Raw genomic sequence first — 17,331 nt, 5'->3', positions numbered from 1 at the left:
CATGATATGGCAATTTGACCTGAAGATGACAGCTTGTAGGATGCTTGGGTGGGAGAGGATGTCTAAGAGCCACACCGTGCCATCAAGGAGCGTTGCAAGGTTGTCGTGAACCGCATCTGTAGGGAGGTGTGGTGGGGCCTGGCCAGCGCCTGGCACTTCTTATTAACAAGCCCCTCCCACACAAATGCTGGGTACCCAGAAGAACCCTGTCCCTGGGTGGGTATGGAACCAGGACCCAGTTTATCCTGTTCCCCTGCACCCAAGGCTTAATGATCACAGGCAATGGCAGCAGAGGGAGCATGCGCACTTTGCAGGCCTGTGACTCAGGGATGCGCCCAGAGATCTCTGTGCTGGCCAGTCCTTTTGTTTGGGATGCTGGCAACAGCACCAGTTTTTGAGGGTGGTCAAGCGGGGGGTGTGGGGGGGGGTGTGGTGGTCCTCCGCACCTGAGAACAGGGTGTGGCACACAGCTCTGCTCTCACTGGCCCTGTTATTCAGCACCGATTCCTCAGGTACTTGGAAGAGAGCCCAGGATGTAGCATCAGGTGTTTATTAAGTATTGAGTGGGTGAGTGGGGGGTCAGACAACAACGCTTCCAAAACTGAGAGCAGAAAGAGAAGGAATTTAAAAAAAAAGATATTAATGTATATCTAAATCTTTATCTGTACAATGCTGCATCAAGTACTTGGGCAAAGATCTCTGGTGGGAAACCAGGTTCTCCTGAGGGTCCCAGATCTGCGGTCCTCTGCACCTGCTCCTGGCTGTACTTGTGGAGGTGTCAGTGGGGGTTAATGCTCCTAGTGGACGCCTACTGGATGGTGGTCCCTTCCAGCCTTGCTTTATGCGACTGAGCGTGCTCTTGGATCTCTCTTAGCTCTTCTGGTCGTCCATTTCTTCACTTACCCTTGAGGATCTGGAACTCAGCCATTCCTAAAGTAATTTCCCGGATTTCTGACCTCTGAATATTTGCCCCAGGTAGATGCCAAATGCCCTGGGGCACAAGGTAATAAGCTTGCTGGAACCTGTCCCCGGGGCTCTTGAGGAGGCGGGACAACCTCTGCACAAGTGGGATGTTGCCTCCTCCCTGGATTGCTGGGAACCCCGAGATCCTGTGTTTCTGTCTCCTACTCTCCTAGCCTGGGAACTGGTTGTGGTGGATAAATGCGCACATTCGGGTTCAACATGTACCTCCCGGTGGTCCGTCCTGTCCTTCACTTGAGTGTCAGAGTGGTGTGGGGTCCGCGGGCCATTGCTTGCCCGAGAGTGCCCAGGCCACCAAGCACAGAAAGCACCTAATGAAAACGACTTTTATGGTCACGGCTAGGGGCCGCGCGCTCCTTGCGCACCGTGGTCCTCCGGCCCGAAAGCAGCGGGGTGGGGCGGGGCGGGGCTAGCGCCGCGCAGCCCAATCAGCGCTGCCAGTGGGCCTGGGGGCGTGGCCCAGGATGCTTCAAGAAGTTACTAGGGGCCGAGCGCCTAGTCCCCGACCCACTCGCAGCGTCCACCACCTACAGGCTCCCAGCGCCGCAATTTGCTCGTCCAGCGCTGCTTAGGTTGAGACCAGAGTCCCGCGCAGGTGAGAGGGACTCTGTCCCGCTGCTCTTTTGTTTGTATGAGAATAAGTTTCGCCGCGTAGCCTAGGCTGTCCTTGAACTCTTGGCCATACCCCTACCTCAGCTGCTATGTACCCTTTCTGTCCTTTGCGATGCTCTTTCCCTGATTAGAGCAGATGCGGTGCTTCAGAGCTGCGTGCCGGTGTTCTGTCGAGCTCATATCTGTATAGCCTTCTCTGAAAAGAGAAGAAACTAAGGTTCAGCCTGGGGACCTTTTGACCTGGACTGATTCAAGGTTAGGAAGTCAGAGAGCCCGGGATCCCTAGCCTGGCTGCACAGAGCTCCGCGCTCCACGGAGGCGCGCGCTCTTTTGCCCTCCCAGTGCAGTTTGGCACCATTTGAGGAGATAGTGTGGTGGCAGCGGGCATCAATAGCTGGAGCACTGATGGCTTGGTTGCATTTGAGAGGTGTTTTCACCTTGTGTGGAGAGCGCCCAAGTGATCACAGATGCAGTTAAGTGCCTTTTGTTCCTAGTTACAGAGCCACGCCCCTTCAAGTTTCATCTGCATCAGGCAGAGGCGGTGTGGAAGTCTCCTTCCCCTATTTCAGATAAAAGTACTGAGGGTCAGGGAGGTAAAGTGATCTGTCCAGCAGAAACAGGACTGGAACTCACTGCAGACTGCCTCCAACTCAAAGTTACCCTCCTCTCTCGGTTTCCCCGGTGTTGGGATTAACGGCAACTATTCTAGAGAATATTTTAGGGACCACAATCCAGGGTCTTTCCCTAGAGTGGGCATCTTGAATAAATCTTCCTGCCAGGAGAATTGGCCCCAGATGAGGGAGAGTCAAGGCCTTATGGGGTACAGACCCAGCGCCAGCTGCCAGCTGCTGCAGTCCAACTCCAACTGGCCATCTTTCCAGGGAAAGGTGAGTTGCTAGGGTAACTAAGACTGTGTGAGGCTGTCTGGATGCCCAGCTCTCCTGGAGCCAAGAAGAGGCTGGGAATGTCCACTGTTCACCCTGGACTCCTTGCCCTGGTGAAGTAGGGTAGGCTTGCCTTCTGCAGATGATGCCACACTGCACACATCAGGGCTGGAGTCTGACAGAGCAAGGCTGGAACCCCTTCCCCTACCCCCCACCCCCGACCCCCCTGCCAAGCCTTGGCCCAAACAGACTGAGGGAGTATAGCATGCATCTGGCATTTGGCTTCTGTCCTTCCGTCATCATCTCCATCACGTCCCCAGGAGGAATAGCAGGTGTGGGGCTACAATGCCTGCCCTGGGGGCTATGTCTGGGGACCTGGGTCAGTGCTAGCTTAGAGTCCTGACTCTGGGCTGGAAGTGGAGAGTGGCTTGTAATATTGCCACCCTAGGCTGGCTCCAGACTCTTAACGACTTGTAGGTCCTGCCTTTTTATGGACAGCTGTCTGTCCACTGCTGCCTCTGCCTCTCAGTTTGACCTTCACAGCGGTGGAGGTCTAAGGGGTCCAGGAAAAACAAGGCTCCCAGAGAGGAGGAATAAAGGGGGAGGCTTTGGTTCTTACACAGAATGGCCGTGACAGTTTCGATAAGGCTGGCTGGCACCTGACACTTCTCTGTAGCATCTTACAGCTAGTTAGGTCCAGGGCTTCCTCTAGCAATCTCTTGGACTGCCTTGTAAGCAGGCATGCTCTACCCACTGGCTCTCAAAGAGCACACATTTGCAGAACATGGAACAGCTTGGCCCCCACCCTAGGTTCGGAGGAAGGTGCTGTACCAGGTGACAAATGTGACTGTCACTGCAGAGTGTGCCGCAAGACTTCTCTCAAGCCATAGGGTGCTTTTTTTTAGCATCTCCAGGTGCCTGGCCCCAGGTGGGGTGTGTGTGTAGGGGTATAGGGCAAGAAAGGGCTGTACTGACAGGGTTCTTCACTGGGGCGTGGGTCAGTCAGTACCCCCAAAAGCCTTGCCTGGTGACCTAGGTCAGTGAGGCTCCCAGAGCCTGACTACTGTGCTACAGAGGGGCGGGGTTGATCTGAAGGAGCAAGGTTGGGAGGGAGGGGGGGGGCAGAGGGGGGAGGACATGGACGGAGGAGGGGGACCATGAGGCCCTTCCAAGCCCCCACATGGCATCCTTTTATCATGGATTATACTGCAGCGTCTGCAGGCAGGACCCTGGTGCTGACCTTGGCCTTGTGGGAGCTGGCGTGAGGCTCTTCTCTTGTCACCAGTATAATTTGTGAGTAGGGGAGGTGCCTCTGTGTCTGCTACTCTGGGAGCTGCAAGCTTTAAAAAAAATTAAAAAAAAAAACCTCCCTGCATTTGATGAGTCCCAGATGTGCAGAGCCAGCGTCAGTCAAAGGGGTTGATGGTTTGATGGCTCCTCAGGATGGAAACCTCAGTGCCGCCGGGATGCCGTCATTTTACTGCGTGGAGAGTTCCTTTAGCTGGGGGACGTAGGGCACCTTATGAGGTCCCCAACAGAGCACCCTGCAAGCAGAGCGGGCAAGGGCAGCGCATGAGTGGGTACTGAGTCCAGGGGGTTTAGACCAGTCATGTTGTTTTTGTTTCGCTTTGTTTTCTTGAAAAAGTATAAAATATACATACAAATAAAATGTGCCATTTTATCTTTTAATTTTTATTTTTTAAGGCAAGGTTTCTCTGTGTAGCCTTGGCTGTCTTAGACTCACTTTGTAGACCGGGCTGGCCTCGAACTCACAGCAATCCACCTGCCTCTGCCTCCTGAGTGCTGGGATTAAAAGCGTGTGCCACCATGCCCGGCTTATCTCTTAATTTAAAAATCAGCTTTATAAGCCGGGCGTGGTGGCGCACGCCTTTAATCCCAGCACTCGGGAGGCAGAGGCGGGCGGATCGCTGTGAGTTCGAGGTCAGCCTGGTCTACAAAGGGAGTCCAGGACAGCCAAGGCTACACAGAGAGACCCTGTCTCGAAAAACCAAAAAAAAAAAAAAAATCAGCTTTATTTTTTTTGAGTGTGTATGTGCGCATGTGTGCATGTGCACGCAGGTATGTATGCATGTGTATGCACATGCCATGGTGCATGTGTAGAAGTCAGAGGACAGCGCATAGGAGCCTTTTGTCATTGTGCATCTAAGGAAGTGACTGAATTCAGGTTTTCAGGCTTGGCAGCAAGTGCCTTTACCCAATGAGTCATTTCAGTGCCCCCTAATGTACTACTTAAAAAAAACTTATTTAGCTAGTTATTTTATATGTCTGTGTCTGTCTGCATTGGGTCTTGTGCATGTGACTGTACTGCACAAGGAGGACAGAGAGGCGTCAGATACTCCCCCCAGCCCCCCACCCCGGATTGGTTCCCAGCACCTTCATGGAGTGGTTCACAGCCTGGGTCCTCTGCAAGAACTGCTGAGCCCTCTCCTTAGCCCTCCCAAAATTCACCATTTTAAAGTACACAATTGAGGGGTGTTTAGTAAATACTCAGTATTGTATGGCCAATGCAACCATTTAGTTCCAGAACATTCTCACCATCCTGTGTTCACCGGCAGTTAGACCTCAGGCTCCTCCAGTCCCAGGCACTGGTCATCTCACTGATGCCTTTGGACACTCTCACTCTAGATGTTTCTCACAGGTGGAATCTTGCAGCATGTGGTCCTTGTGCCTGGATGTTTTCAAGATCCATCCATTTGGTAGTATATATCTGAATATTTTTACTGCATTTCCTTTTCTTTTTCTTTTTCTTTTTCTTTTTCTTTTCTTTTCTTTTCTTTTTTTTTTGAGACAAGGTATCACAATGTAGCCTTGCTTGTCCTGGAACTTGCTCGGTAGACCAGGCTGGTCTCCAACTCAGAGATGGCCTGCCTCTGCTTCCTGATTTCTGGGATTAAAGCGATATACCAACAACCTGGCTTTACAGTTATCTTATTTTAGTAAGATGATGGTTTCATTATGGCATTTTCTTTGCTTTTTGTTTTGAGATAGGGTCTCACTGTGCAGCCCTGGCTGGCCTGGAACTCACGATGTAGCCCACCCTGGCTTCCGTCCTCTTATTTCTTGGATTATAGTTGTGCTGTCACTGTGCCTGGCTCGTTTTTGTGCTGGGGATGGAACAGGCCATTGTTCCTGAAAGGCAGGTGCTGTACTACCAAGCCACGCCCCAGCTCCTCACTGGGGGATTCCAGGCAGGTGCTTTACCTCTGATTTATAAACTCCACTCTCTGTAGAACATAGTTTCTTTCTCATAGGTCTACAAATCCCTGCTTAGTGTTTTGGGGACACTGTGCATGTGGCCCCGTGGATGTGTGTACAGAAGAGACAGCAGGTCACGTGATCATGGGATGTGTAAGGATGGGAAAGCTGGCTCCTTCATCCTCTTGTGAGGAAGCATCCTATGGGCTGCTCTTATCCAGATGGCTCTTCCGTGGTGCGTACAGACAGACTCTGTTGCCTGGGGAATTTGTGGCAGGGCTGACGTCTTGCCCTGAGTCACAGAAACCCACTGAGAATCCTGTCTGAGACATTGCCTTGGGGGAGCCCTGCTCTGTCCCCCACCCCCAGCTTGCAACTGTGGTACTTTCGGGTAGACACCACCCCCCCTTTCCAGGCCATGGGGACATGATGATCCAGCCAGAGGGAGGTTTGCCTGGCCTCTAGTGCTGCGTCAGCTTAGGGAAAACCCACAAAATTGGGGGGGGGGGCGGTGGCTAATGAGGGATTTTGCAACTTTTGGCCCATTATATAAATTTTTTTTTTTTTTTTTACAAACTATGAAAACCTACGTTTTCAATCCGGTTTCTGGAATGTGTTCCAGAAGAAAAGGCAGTCGTGCTTTCATTTTGCTTATAGGTCAGAGAGATCCCGGAGCTAACCTTGTCCCAAATTCCCTCAGGCAGAAAAGAGTGCCACTTGCTCTCAAGGACTGGGAGCTGGCATCAAGCCTGCGTCTTCTGACCTTTCACGGAGTGGACCCAGAATGCCAGACCAAAGAGACATGTTTCAGCTGCACAGAAAAGGAAAAGCGGGCTGAGGGAGCTGCTGACTGTGCCAGGCAGAGCTCCATATTGGCTCCACAGGCCTGGGGTGGGATGGGTCAGCTCAGGGTAGCAGGGTTGATCTTGCTGTCACGGGTTGCGCCACTAAACAGCTACTATCTGGAATCAAGGCATGACAGAGATAGAGGCACTTGCCCTGGGGTGTGGCTTGCTCTACTTGCATTGCCAAAGTGAGGGTACCCCAGGGACGCTGGAGATTCAAAAACTACTCATGGGGTTTTCTCGAATCCTGTGCTTTTAGGGGTGGGGAAGTGGGGGTAAAAGCACCAGGTGGGGCCATTTGGGCCTCACACTGTGCCATGCTCTGACCTCCTTTGCCAACAGAGAGCAAACCCTCTGTAACTGACCTTTGACCTAAATTATGCCTGGCTGACCTGTGGCCACAATATGGTCTGATTTTTATTCCCAATCTATTAATGGTAGAGTTCATCAGGCTTCATGAGTGGCAGGAATAAAAAAAAAAGACTTGAAAATATAAATTTCCTCAAACACTTAAAGCAATCCTTCCTATTTAAAATATGAAGTACATTCTAGTGTAGGAAGGCGGTAAGAAGGTGAACCTAACTATGGAAGAGGTGGGGTCTGGGAAATGTTGGGTTAAGGAAGGGGAAGAGCTGCTGGGGATGTGACTGGATAGAGCACTTGCCAGGCACTCATGGAACCCTGGGTTCCATTCCCAGCACCCCACAAACAGGGCATGGTGGCCCACACCTCTAATCCTAGTGCTGGAGGTGGAGGCAGGAGGATCAGGAGTTCAAGGTCATCCTCAACTACATGACAAGTTCTAGGCTAGCCTGGGCTATGTGAGATCCTGCCCCAAGAAAATAAAAAACAAACCGGAAGGTGGGGAATGAGGAGAGAGGCAGGCTCTTTACAACAGGGCTTCTCTGAGTGGGGTCCTCGGCCCTGCGACTTCAATAGAAACGTAAGGGACCAGGTCCCACCAGAACCAGGGAGTGCATCCTGTTCCTGTCTTTGAAATAGCTATTGCTATGTAGCTGAGGCTGGCCCTGCATCTGCCAGCTCTCCTGCCTCTGGAGGAACTTGGTTGCTGAAACATTCCTGTAACCCCAAGCCAAGGAGCAGAGTGTTTGAGGCCGGGGTTCCCCGGAGCTGTACAGCATGTGGGAGGCCTGGTTTAATAGCAACCAATAAGCCAAAATCAAAACCTTTCTTGGGAAGCAAGCCCCGCCTGGTGGCGCTCCATGCGCAGGGCTGATTCCAGACGCTCTGGAACCCCAGCAAGCAGCACACGGATCTTCCCATCCTTCTGGAACACGTGTAGTGCCTCTGAGTGACAGGGACCTGCTCTGGAGCCAGCTCTGCACTAACTACGAGCTGCTCCAGCTGTAGGGCTGTGGAGGTGGCTCAGTTGGCAAAGTGCTCGTCTACAAGCCCAAGGACCTGAGTTCAGTCTCTAGAGCCCATGTAAAGGGGCTGGTGTAGTGGCACATGGCTGTGACTCCAGCACTGCAGCTTGCTGGCCAGCCAGCCTCGCTGAGCCTGCAAGTGACAGGCCAGTGAGAAACCCTGTTTCAAAAATGTATATAAATAAATCAATTATATGACTCCCAAAGAGTATCAACATACACACAGATAGACAGACACACAGAGATAGACAGACAGACAACACACACTCACACACACACATACACACCATACACACAGATACATACAGACACATACACATATCATACACAGTAACACGTACACACCACTCACACAGACACACACATATCACATATAAAGACACATACACACCACACACACAGACACACAGATACACACACCACACACAGATACACACATATCACACACATAGTGGTACACATAGACACAGACACATGCACAGACATACACATATACACACACCACAGAGACATATACACACGACATACATAGTGACACATAATCCACCACACACGGACACACACAGACACACACACACCACACAGATGCACACACATCACACACTAGTAACACACACCGACACATGCACACACACACACACACACACACACACACACACCACAGAGACACTCACAGATAGCATATACACAGACACACATATAGACACAGAGACACACAGATACACTCTCTCTCTCTCTCTCTCTCTCTCTCTCACACACACACACACACACACACACACACATACACACACACACACACACACATACACAGCTCCCCACACATCCTGGCTGTCCTCCTCCACGGGTGAACACACTATTTATTTCCAGGACCTTGGCAGTCTGGCTAACACCAAGAAGAGATATTTTCATCAGAGCCTTGGCAATGTGGGACAAAGTGCCCTGCCAGCTGGGGGATGAACCCGGCCCTGTCTGAGTGAGGTTCCACTCCGCCTGGCTGACCCTTATCTGGACTCCTTCCTCTTGGTTTACTTTGCAGGGCTGTTGGGGCCAGTCTGAGCCTCGAGACTCGTGAGGGGCCGGCCTTGGGTGGGCACGATTCTCTCCTGTGTGCTGGTGAGGTTCTTGAGTGCCTCTTGTAAGTCACCCTTCCCACGGTCTGAGCAATTCCAAACTTAAAATAATCCCAGCTTTCCCTGAAGCTCAACATGTAAGAAAGCATGGACCATCACTCATCCCGCTGTGAGGTAAATCTCCTCTCAGATGGGGCTACAGAGGCCAGCCAGCCTACAGAGGTCCCTCAGGCCCTCCTGTCACCCACCCTCAGGGTTCTAATGGTGCAGGCCAGGCTTGAACTTTACATGAAGGAACTGCGCGTTTAATCCTCAGAGTCTGGCTGGCTTTGCGCCACACGCAAAGGTGAGGCGTTACTGGCCTGTTGCACATTGACAGGCTTTCGAAGTTAAGCCAGACCTCAGCCAGCACTGCCTTCAGAGGCTCTTCTCTGCACTGGATGGAAAGCAGGACGCCTCACACTGGCCTTCCAAACCCCTGACCACCTGTCCCTGGCTACCCATGACCTCTACTCCTTTTCCATGCTTGACTTTGGTACGTGCAGATGGCGCCGCCTCAACCACGGGGGCCACAGCCTCACCGCCGCAGGGCCATTCCCAGCCTAGCTCAAGGCCCCACTGTGTTCGCTGCGTGTTACCTCCCCTCCTGGGCATGATCCCAGGACTTCCTGCTTCTCCGTGGAGCCCTACAGAGGAGAGTCCACAGCCACGTCCCGGTTCTGCCTCCCTGAAGCTGCTCTCTGCCTTCTAGGGGCATTGCACTGGGGCTGAGCAGCTAGGCTAGATTGCAGCCTGTCTCTCAGAGCGGAGGCCGTCTGGGATTCCATGTCCGCCCAGAAGAAAAAGGGAGAGACATACTGTGGGCATTGGCCAGATAGGCAGTGGTTTGTGTGGCCTTTACACCTGTCCTGGCCCAGCTCCTGCCATGTCCCCGAAGAACTAGAGCTGTGGCGAGGTAGGTGATGACCCCTTGGTAGCCCGCAGCTCTGGCAGAGGGTAGGATTTGAACCCAGGCCTGACACAGACAGGTTCCCGCACTGCTCGTGACTCTGGCAACAGTCATTTCCTTTTTCCACGGAGGTGGAGGGTTCCTCTCCTTTACCCAGAGTTTGATGTGAATTGTTGCCAGGGAAACCTTCCCACATCAGCAGGACGAAGTCAGGCCTTGGAGTTACGCATGGGTTATTTTAAGAATACATTAATTTGTTATCCAGGCACTTAATTTGGCTTTAAAAAAAAAAAAACAAACCATATTATCTTAGCCTGCATGAAACATGCTTTAGTTTTAGCACAGAGTGGTTTAAATGTTTGTTGCCTGTGTATTCTGTCTAGAATTAGTCTAGCATAGTATTTGGTACGTATGGGAAGACAGAGGTAAGGAAGATCACAAGTTCAAGGCCAGCCTAGGTATCTCAGTGAGACACCCCCCCCCCCCCCCCCCCGGTTCAAAATAAAAAGTGAAGACCAGGCGAGAGATGAAGCTCAGTGGCAAAGCGCTTGACCAACATGAGAGAGGCCTTGCTTGAATTTGATCCCCAGGACCATACGCACCATCAAATTGGCCTAGCCTGAAGTTTGTTACAAGGGCCCTCTAAGGACTGTGTCTCCTGTTGGAGGCACAGGGGACACAAGAGCCTATGAGGGCCCTGCTGGCCAGCACCTGGGTGTAGGGAGCTTGGTGATGTGGGGTGGCCAGCAGGGACAGAGCCAGCCTCTCACCTCTCTTGGGTCTGACCTTGATCCTGTCAAAAAAGCGGACAGGATCCAGAGAGGAGGGGAGACACCACCGTCTGCTGTCTGCTGCTCACCCGGGCGTCCCGGGACGGGACGTTCTCTGCCCAGCCCTGGGATCACTGAGATCTGCTTGCGGGTGGGGGTGAGGGTGAGGGTGTCCCTCCTTCATTCCCGGGATTTCTGGGTGGTTTGTGGGTATGACTCTGATCTGTCCTTGGCTTCTTACTCAGACTTAAGCTCTCCCTTGTTAGATTGGAGGAGGAGAAGAGTCCAGGAAGCCATGGCTGTGTGGGGTCAGTGGCTGTCCAGTGAGCAGGGCTCCGGGCGGAGGCAGCACACCGGTGTGGGGCGATGGGGCAGAGTTGCTGCCTGGATGAGGTAGACAGATGGAAGGCTGGGGTATATGGAGACCATTGTCCCCGCCTCCCCCTGCCCCCCCCCCCAGGCCTTCTCTGTGCCCCTGACTAAGCTGCTTACTTTTCTTGTTTACTGTCTTCCATTTCCTCATCTGTGAAATGGGGCTAATAAAACCAGTGAACCCATGCGTTGTGGCGATGACGACACAGGAGGTTCCAGGAACAAAGGCATCAGCACACGGTTGGGCCATCCCCACTCGTTACGCCTCAGCCGGGTCATCCTTCTGTGCTGGAGCTGGCACATCAGCTTGTGGGGACTGATAGCTCAATTGTCTGATAGGTCCCAAACCGGAGAGCAGAACCTCTGTTAAGGCCACATCACACAAACTTGAAGAAAGGAAGTCACATTTAAACGGACGCCTGAGACCTTCCAGGCTGCTTCTCAAGTCTGTCTGTGCCCTGAGATGGCTGGAGGCCAGTGGGCAATTGCAGTGGTTTTTCCTACAGACACTGTCTTTAGTGGCTTCCCATGGGTTGGTGGCTTGGAGTTGGCCACAGTGGGACGTGCACATCAAGGGAGTGGGTGAGCACCACAGGACAGACTGTTTGCTTGGGTGTCAGTCATCCAAGTTCAAATGCACAAGGAAGCTCATTGTGAGCAGCTAGCAGGAGAGAGCAGGGTCTGCAAAGTGACCAGACCCAGAACTGGGTACCAACTCCCAGAAAGACAGGCCTGAGATGCTGAGGAGAGGGGTTCTCAAAAGAAGATGAGCTTCATATCTATGCAGAGTTGTCTGGGTGGTTGCCAGCAACAGGGTTAGCATTGACCCTCCAGCCTGATGTCCTAGAACCTTCTTCCCTATGAAGCCAGGTGGCCCAGGCTAAAGGCCTCCGAGTCAAGTCTCCTGTGGCTTCATTCTCCCAAGTGCCAGATGTTTAACAAGATTTTAAAGTTCTATATTGCTAAGGCAAAGGGGAGACTTTGCACTAAGAGCAGCAGGGAGATTGGTCCTCCTCTTAGCTCCATGCCTTTGGTCCCAGGCCGCCCTCTTTCATTTGTTTGTTTGAGACTGGGTCTCAGGTAGCCCAGGCTAGCCTCAGGCTCACTATGTAGCTGAGGATGGCCTTGAACTTCTGATCTTCCTGCCTCACCTCCTGAGTGCATCACCAGTGGTGGGATGGGACCGAGAGCTCTGTGCATGCTAGGCACTCTACCAGCTGAACTGAGCCCCAAGCCCCGGCTCCAGCCTTTGAAACCATGTTGCATCCTCATTTCCGGTAGGATTAATTCATTGTCTTGAGTGATGATGATCAGTCAAAACTATGGGGCTTAGAGCATCCCCACCCCCCTACCTCCCCCACCCGGGTATGAGGAGAAGCCGAATGCTCTGTCTGAGGCCACACAGCTGGTGGTGAGGGGCAATGTCAGGGACCAAACTCAGGTTCTGTTTCCCTGAAAGCCCAGGATGCAGCCGACAGAGAGGCCACCATGGACCACAGCCCTTATATGGCTCTCCTCATCCAGAACAGAGGAGGTATGCCCCTCCCCGTTCATTCCATAAATATTTATCGAGCAGAGATGTGTCAGACAGATGCTGGGACTCAGTGGTGAGTGGGCTGACAGGTCTGTGGAGTGATTAATTTCCTACAAGGCTTTCCAGGAAGGGGAGTCCATGGTGAGCAGAGGTTCACTGGCGGGCTTGGCAGCGGGCACTCTGGGGTCAGGGGCTGGGCTGCAGGAACAGCGTGTGCGGAGGCCGGGCCAGCAGCTGGTGTCTTAGCCCTGACATCTTGGCAGGCTTCCGCAAACACAGAGCAGCTGGGCCACATGATGCAACAACCTTCCTCATTGGCCCCTTCTTTTTCTGGACCAGGAGCTTTGCTTGCTTTGTAACAAATCTGCTTCTGGACCCCTGACTGGCACCAAGTGCCATCCGGTACCAGTGGGGTCACTCAGAGGACTAAGATGATGGCGGCCGTGTTAAGTCTTCAAGCCTTCAGAAAGCTGGGCTTCCTTTCTTGGCTCACCCTAAGATTTCTAAGCCTGCAAATATGTGTAGGGCTCAGTCTTGTCTGCTGTAAAATGGGGCCTCAGAATCTTCTGTCCACAGTCATGTCCCAATGCATGCCACAGTCCTAGCAATGTAGGCACTCACTCCACTGATTTCACAATCAGAGTCTCACCATTGGCTCTGGGTCCAAGAGCATTTTCTAAGCTTCCTGTGCCCCTGCTGTCTGGCTCTTGTGGGAGCTGCATGCTCTAGCTGGCTGGGGTCTCCTGGGTTCTGTTCTGTAACTCTGGCAAGAGGGAACGAAATCTTGCAGAGACCCTCTGGGCTGTGTAGCCCTGCAGCCTGTGGGGGACAGTGCAGGTTGGCAAGTGATGAAATATCAGAGGGTTGGTTAGGGGAGGCTACTTTAGACATGGTGCTGAGAGGCCGGGCATGGTGGCACATGCTTTTAATTCCAGCAATTGGGAGGCAGAGGCAGGCGGGTTGATCTGAGTTCGAGGCCAGCCTGGTCTACAAAGCAAGTCCAGGACAACACAGAGAAACCCTTTCTCAAAACAAAAAAACAAAACAAAAACAAAACAGAAATGGTGTTGAGAGTCAGAGAGGTGGCTCAGTGTGTGAACAGATTCCTGCGCAAGTGTCAGGGCCAGGAACCCCTGTTCTAGGCAGGTGTGGTGGCCACCTGAAATGCCAGCACACAGGAGACAGAGGCAGGAGCCTTGGAGCAAGCTGGCTCCCCAGACTAGATGGAACAGTGAGAGATTCTGTAGTGGTTCTGCTGTGGCCTGGCCCTGCAGTGGCAGCCACAGTGCCAGAGTCCTGGAGTCCAGAGATGGAGCTGTGGGCAGGGCTGGCTCCTCCCGAGGGCTCCCCTGGCTTGCAGGTGGCATTATCTCCCTGTGACCCCTCATGCTTGTCTCATGACCTCCTATTTTTAAAAAAAGCTTATTTATAGTACGATGTGTATGTTTTCTATATGTGTGTATGCATCTGTGCATGTGTGTGTACAAATGTATGTGTGTTTATGTGTACATGTCTCTGTGCATATGTGTATCCTGTGTGTATGTCTCTCTGTGTGTCTATGTGTACCTATGTATGTGTATCTGTGTGTACATGTTGTATGTGTGTGTGTGTCTGCCTCTGTGTGGATGTGTGTGGGTGTGTATGTTGTCTCTTTCTGTCTATCCTTTTCCAGGTCTAGGGATGGAAGGTGGCCAGGTGGCCCACTGACGAACTGTAGCCCCAGTCCCACATTTCAAACACACATACAGCACCATTAGCGCCATCTTCTACCAGTTTTTAAACTAACCACCGTGCTATATGTATTAAGACCAAAATCACACACACACACACACACACACACACACACACACACACACACACACACACACAAGACCAAAGCACAACCCTAGTTGATTCCTTTCACCGGCGGTTTAATGGTCTACCCCATTTTTCCTCTCCGGTCACCAACCCGTTTACCATTTTCCCTACTGATTACACTCTGACTGTGTCTGTTTTAGTTAGGCCTAGGTTTTCTTATCTGGTTGGTCATAGTAGAGTCACCTGACAGTTAATGCTCTGGGCTTTTGGGCCCCTCCCTTCACACTTCTCAAGCACAAAGTAACATAGGTGGGGCCTTGTCATGATCCCAGGGTGGAGAGGCAGTGACATGTTTTTTGGTGTGTCACTTTGACCTGACGCTGCAGCTAGGGATGCATACATATGATGGTTTGACTGACCCAAGAGAGCTCGGGAATCCTGAGTGTTCTGCATTCTTGGTGTGCTTTCTGCCTGGGCCGTTGCACACAGTGGGCATTCCATGGTCCCCTGGGCTCTGCCCCTGTGGCCTCCTCCCTTGGAGCAGGGCAGAGCTTGGCTATGGCATGCTGGAGAGCACTTGAGCCTCACCTCTATGCTGTGCCTTTGGTCTTACACAGGCTTGCTTGGGACCCTGGAGGGTTTCCAGGGCAGAGGGTGAGAATTGTGGCTTTCTCAAGGCTCCCTGGCTCTGCCCTGCCTCTTGGGACAGCAAGTAGCTCTCTCTAGAACTCTGCCTCATCTTCTACCCCCTCCCTGCCTCTGTCCACCTTGCCCCTGATGGTCCCAAACCCATGTGACAATTACACACCTGTCGTCTCTGTGTGGGCAAAGACTAGGGGAGACTTTGGCTAAAGGGACAGAACCCTCCCTGTCCTGGTGAGGTGGCATTGGATATAGCTGGCTTGGTTCTAACTTGCTGTCTCCTACTTCCTCTTTTCCTTCTAGAACCTTCCGGTGCCCAGCCCCACTTCAGGAGCCCAGGCTGCCCCATCCCCTTAGCTGTGGCCACAGGCTCAGGGCCATGAGGTGCCTTCTGAACAGTGTGGTCCCAATGGGGCTGGCTTTGCTGGTCTGCGGAGCGCAGGCCTTTTTTCTTCCCAACATCACGAGCCTGGAGAAGCTGCTGATCAAGTACCAGCAGGCAGAGCCACACTCACGAGCGCGCAGAGCCATCCCCATGTCCGACCGCCAGGAAATCCTCATGCTGCACAACAAGCTACGAGGCCAGGTGTATCCCCCTGCCTCCAACATGGAGTACATGGTGAGCAGCCCAGGGGGGTGATGGCAGGCCCAGGAACGGTGCAGTGTCTGGTGATTTTTTTTTGAGGGGGCGGGAGCGGTCTCAGGTAGCCCAGGCTATCTTTGAACCCACTGTGCAGTGTAGGATGTCTCTGACCCCTGTGCATCCAACCTCCTAAGTGTTGAGGTTACAAATATGCCTGACTTCCTCTCTGACAGCTTAGGCTGGCTCCAAACTTACTATGTAGTCAAGGATGGCCTTGAACTTCTGATCTTCCATTCCAGCTCCCACATGCTGAGGCTGCAGGTATCCATCACCATGCCCAGTTATGCACGTTGGGGATGGAGTCCGGGGTTGTGTGCATGCTGGGCAAACAGTCTGCCGACCGAGCTACAAACCCTCTACCCACTCAGCTACCAGCTCTCTTCCAACTAAGATGCAAGGGCTCGACTCCGAGTCCCACCCCCACCTCGCCCAGTCTCTTCTGATCCCTCATTTCTCTCTTTCCTTCAGTGGAGCCAAGGTCTGGTTCTCTCTCGGTTCAGCCCCGTTTCTGTTCTTGTCCCCCAGGTCATAGGCCCATCTCGAAAACTAGACTTTCTATGTCCGCCCCAGCTCTGAATAATGACACGGGGACTTATATGTATTTATACTAGCTTTAGGCCTCAGCTCGCTATTGTTTACAACTAGCTCTTATAACCTAAGTTCTGCCACGTGGTTCTTTCTCTCTCCTTGGTTTTATATGTTCAGCTTCTTCCATGTCTGGTAGGCAAATCTTTTCACTCCTATTTCTTTCCCAGGCCCCTGTCTCTTCAGAAGTCCTGCCTACTGTCCTCTGCCTTTGCTATAGGCTGTTCAGCTCTTTATTCAACCAACCTGAAGGTGATGGAGAACAATGTTTAGAAAACATCAAGACAGGTGTTGTTTAACAATACCAAAGCCTGGTCTGCACTCAGCTCTCCTGTGGTACAGAAACCAACACTTGAATATTCAAGGACAGCCTTTACACAGTGCACCAAAACATCACTCCAACATCTCCCTCTTTTAGTCCATTAAAAGGCCTTTTCTCTTACATTAATAAACTATATCCAATAAGTACAATTATGAAACCTATCAGCTAAGAATTATACTCATGGAGGCTGGAGAGATGGCTCAGTGGTTAGGAGCACTGTCTGCTCTTCCAAAGGACCTGGGTTCAATTCCCAGCACCCACATGGCAGCTTACAACTGTCTGTAACTCCAGTTCCAAGGCATCTGATACCTACATACCAGTGCACATAAAACTAAATAAAAATTATTCTAATAAAAGATTTATACTCACAAAAGCTGGGCATGGTGGTGCACTTCTTTTATCCAGGACTTGAGAAACACAGGCAGGCAGATCTCTGTGAGTTTGAGACCAGCTTGGTCTACAAAGCAAGTCCAGGACATCCAGGTCTACACAGGGAAACACTGTCTTAAAAATCCAAAAAATGAAAAAAAAATTAAATTCACAATGTCCAGTTCATTTATATTTGGCAACTGTGGAGAAAGTATTCCATTCTCTGTTCTATCTTTGTGAGTTTAAAGTTCTATTATCTAAATACTTTCTATCCTAACTTGTTTTCATCAACTTAAAAAAACATCTTTTTAAACCTTAAAACATTTATTTAAATCCTAAACAACTTAAGCTT

General features: G+C 51.7%; 1 protein-coding gene across 1 annotated transcript in view; it reads left to right on the top strand.

Moving 5' to 3' along the window:
• Positions 1-1,443: 1,443 nt before the first annotated feature.
• The window catches only part of CRISPLD2 (cysteine rich secretory protein LCCL domain containing 2), a 57,059-nt gene continuing 41,171 nt past the window's right edge, over positions 1,444-17,331 (top strand). Inside the window, exons 1-2 of the mRNA XM_084756448.1 lie at positions 1,444-1,576; positions 15,364-15,679. Coding sequence (XP_084612574.1) covers positions 15,440-15,679 — 240 coding nt within the window. The 5' untranslated portion in view covers positions 1,444-1,576; positions 15,364-15,439. The remainder of the gene's footprint in view (positions 1,577-15,363; positions 15,680-17,331) is intronic.

The sequence above is a fragment of the Acomys minous genome, assembly GCF_964271855.1.
Source record: "Acomys minous genome assembly, chromosome: 14".
NCBI lineage: Eukaryota > Metazoa > Chordata > Mammalia > Rodentia > Muridae > Acomys > Acomys minous.
This window is presented reverse-complemented; position numbering and strand designations above follow the sequence as displayed.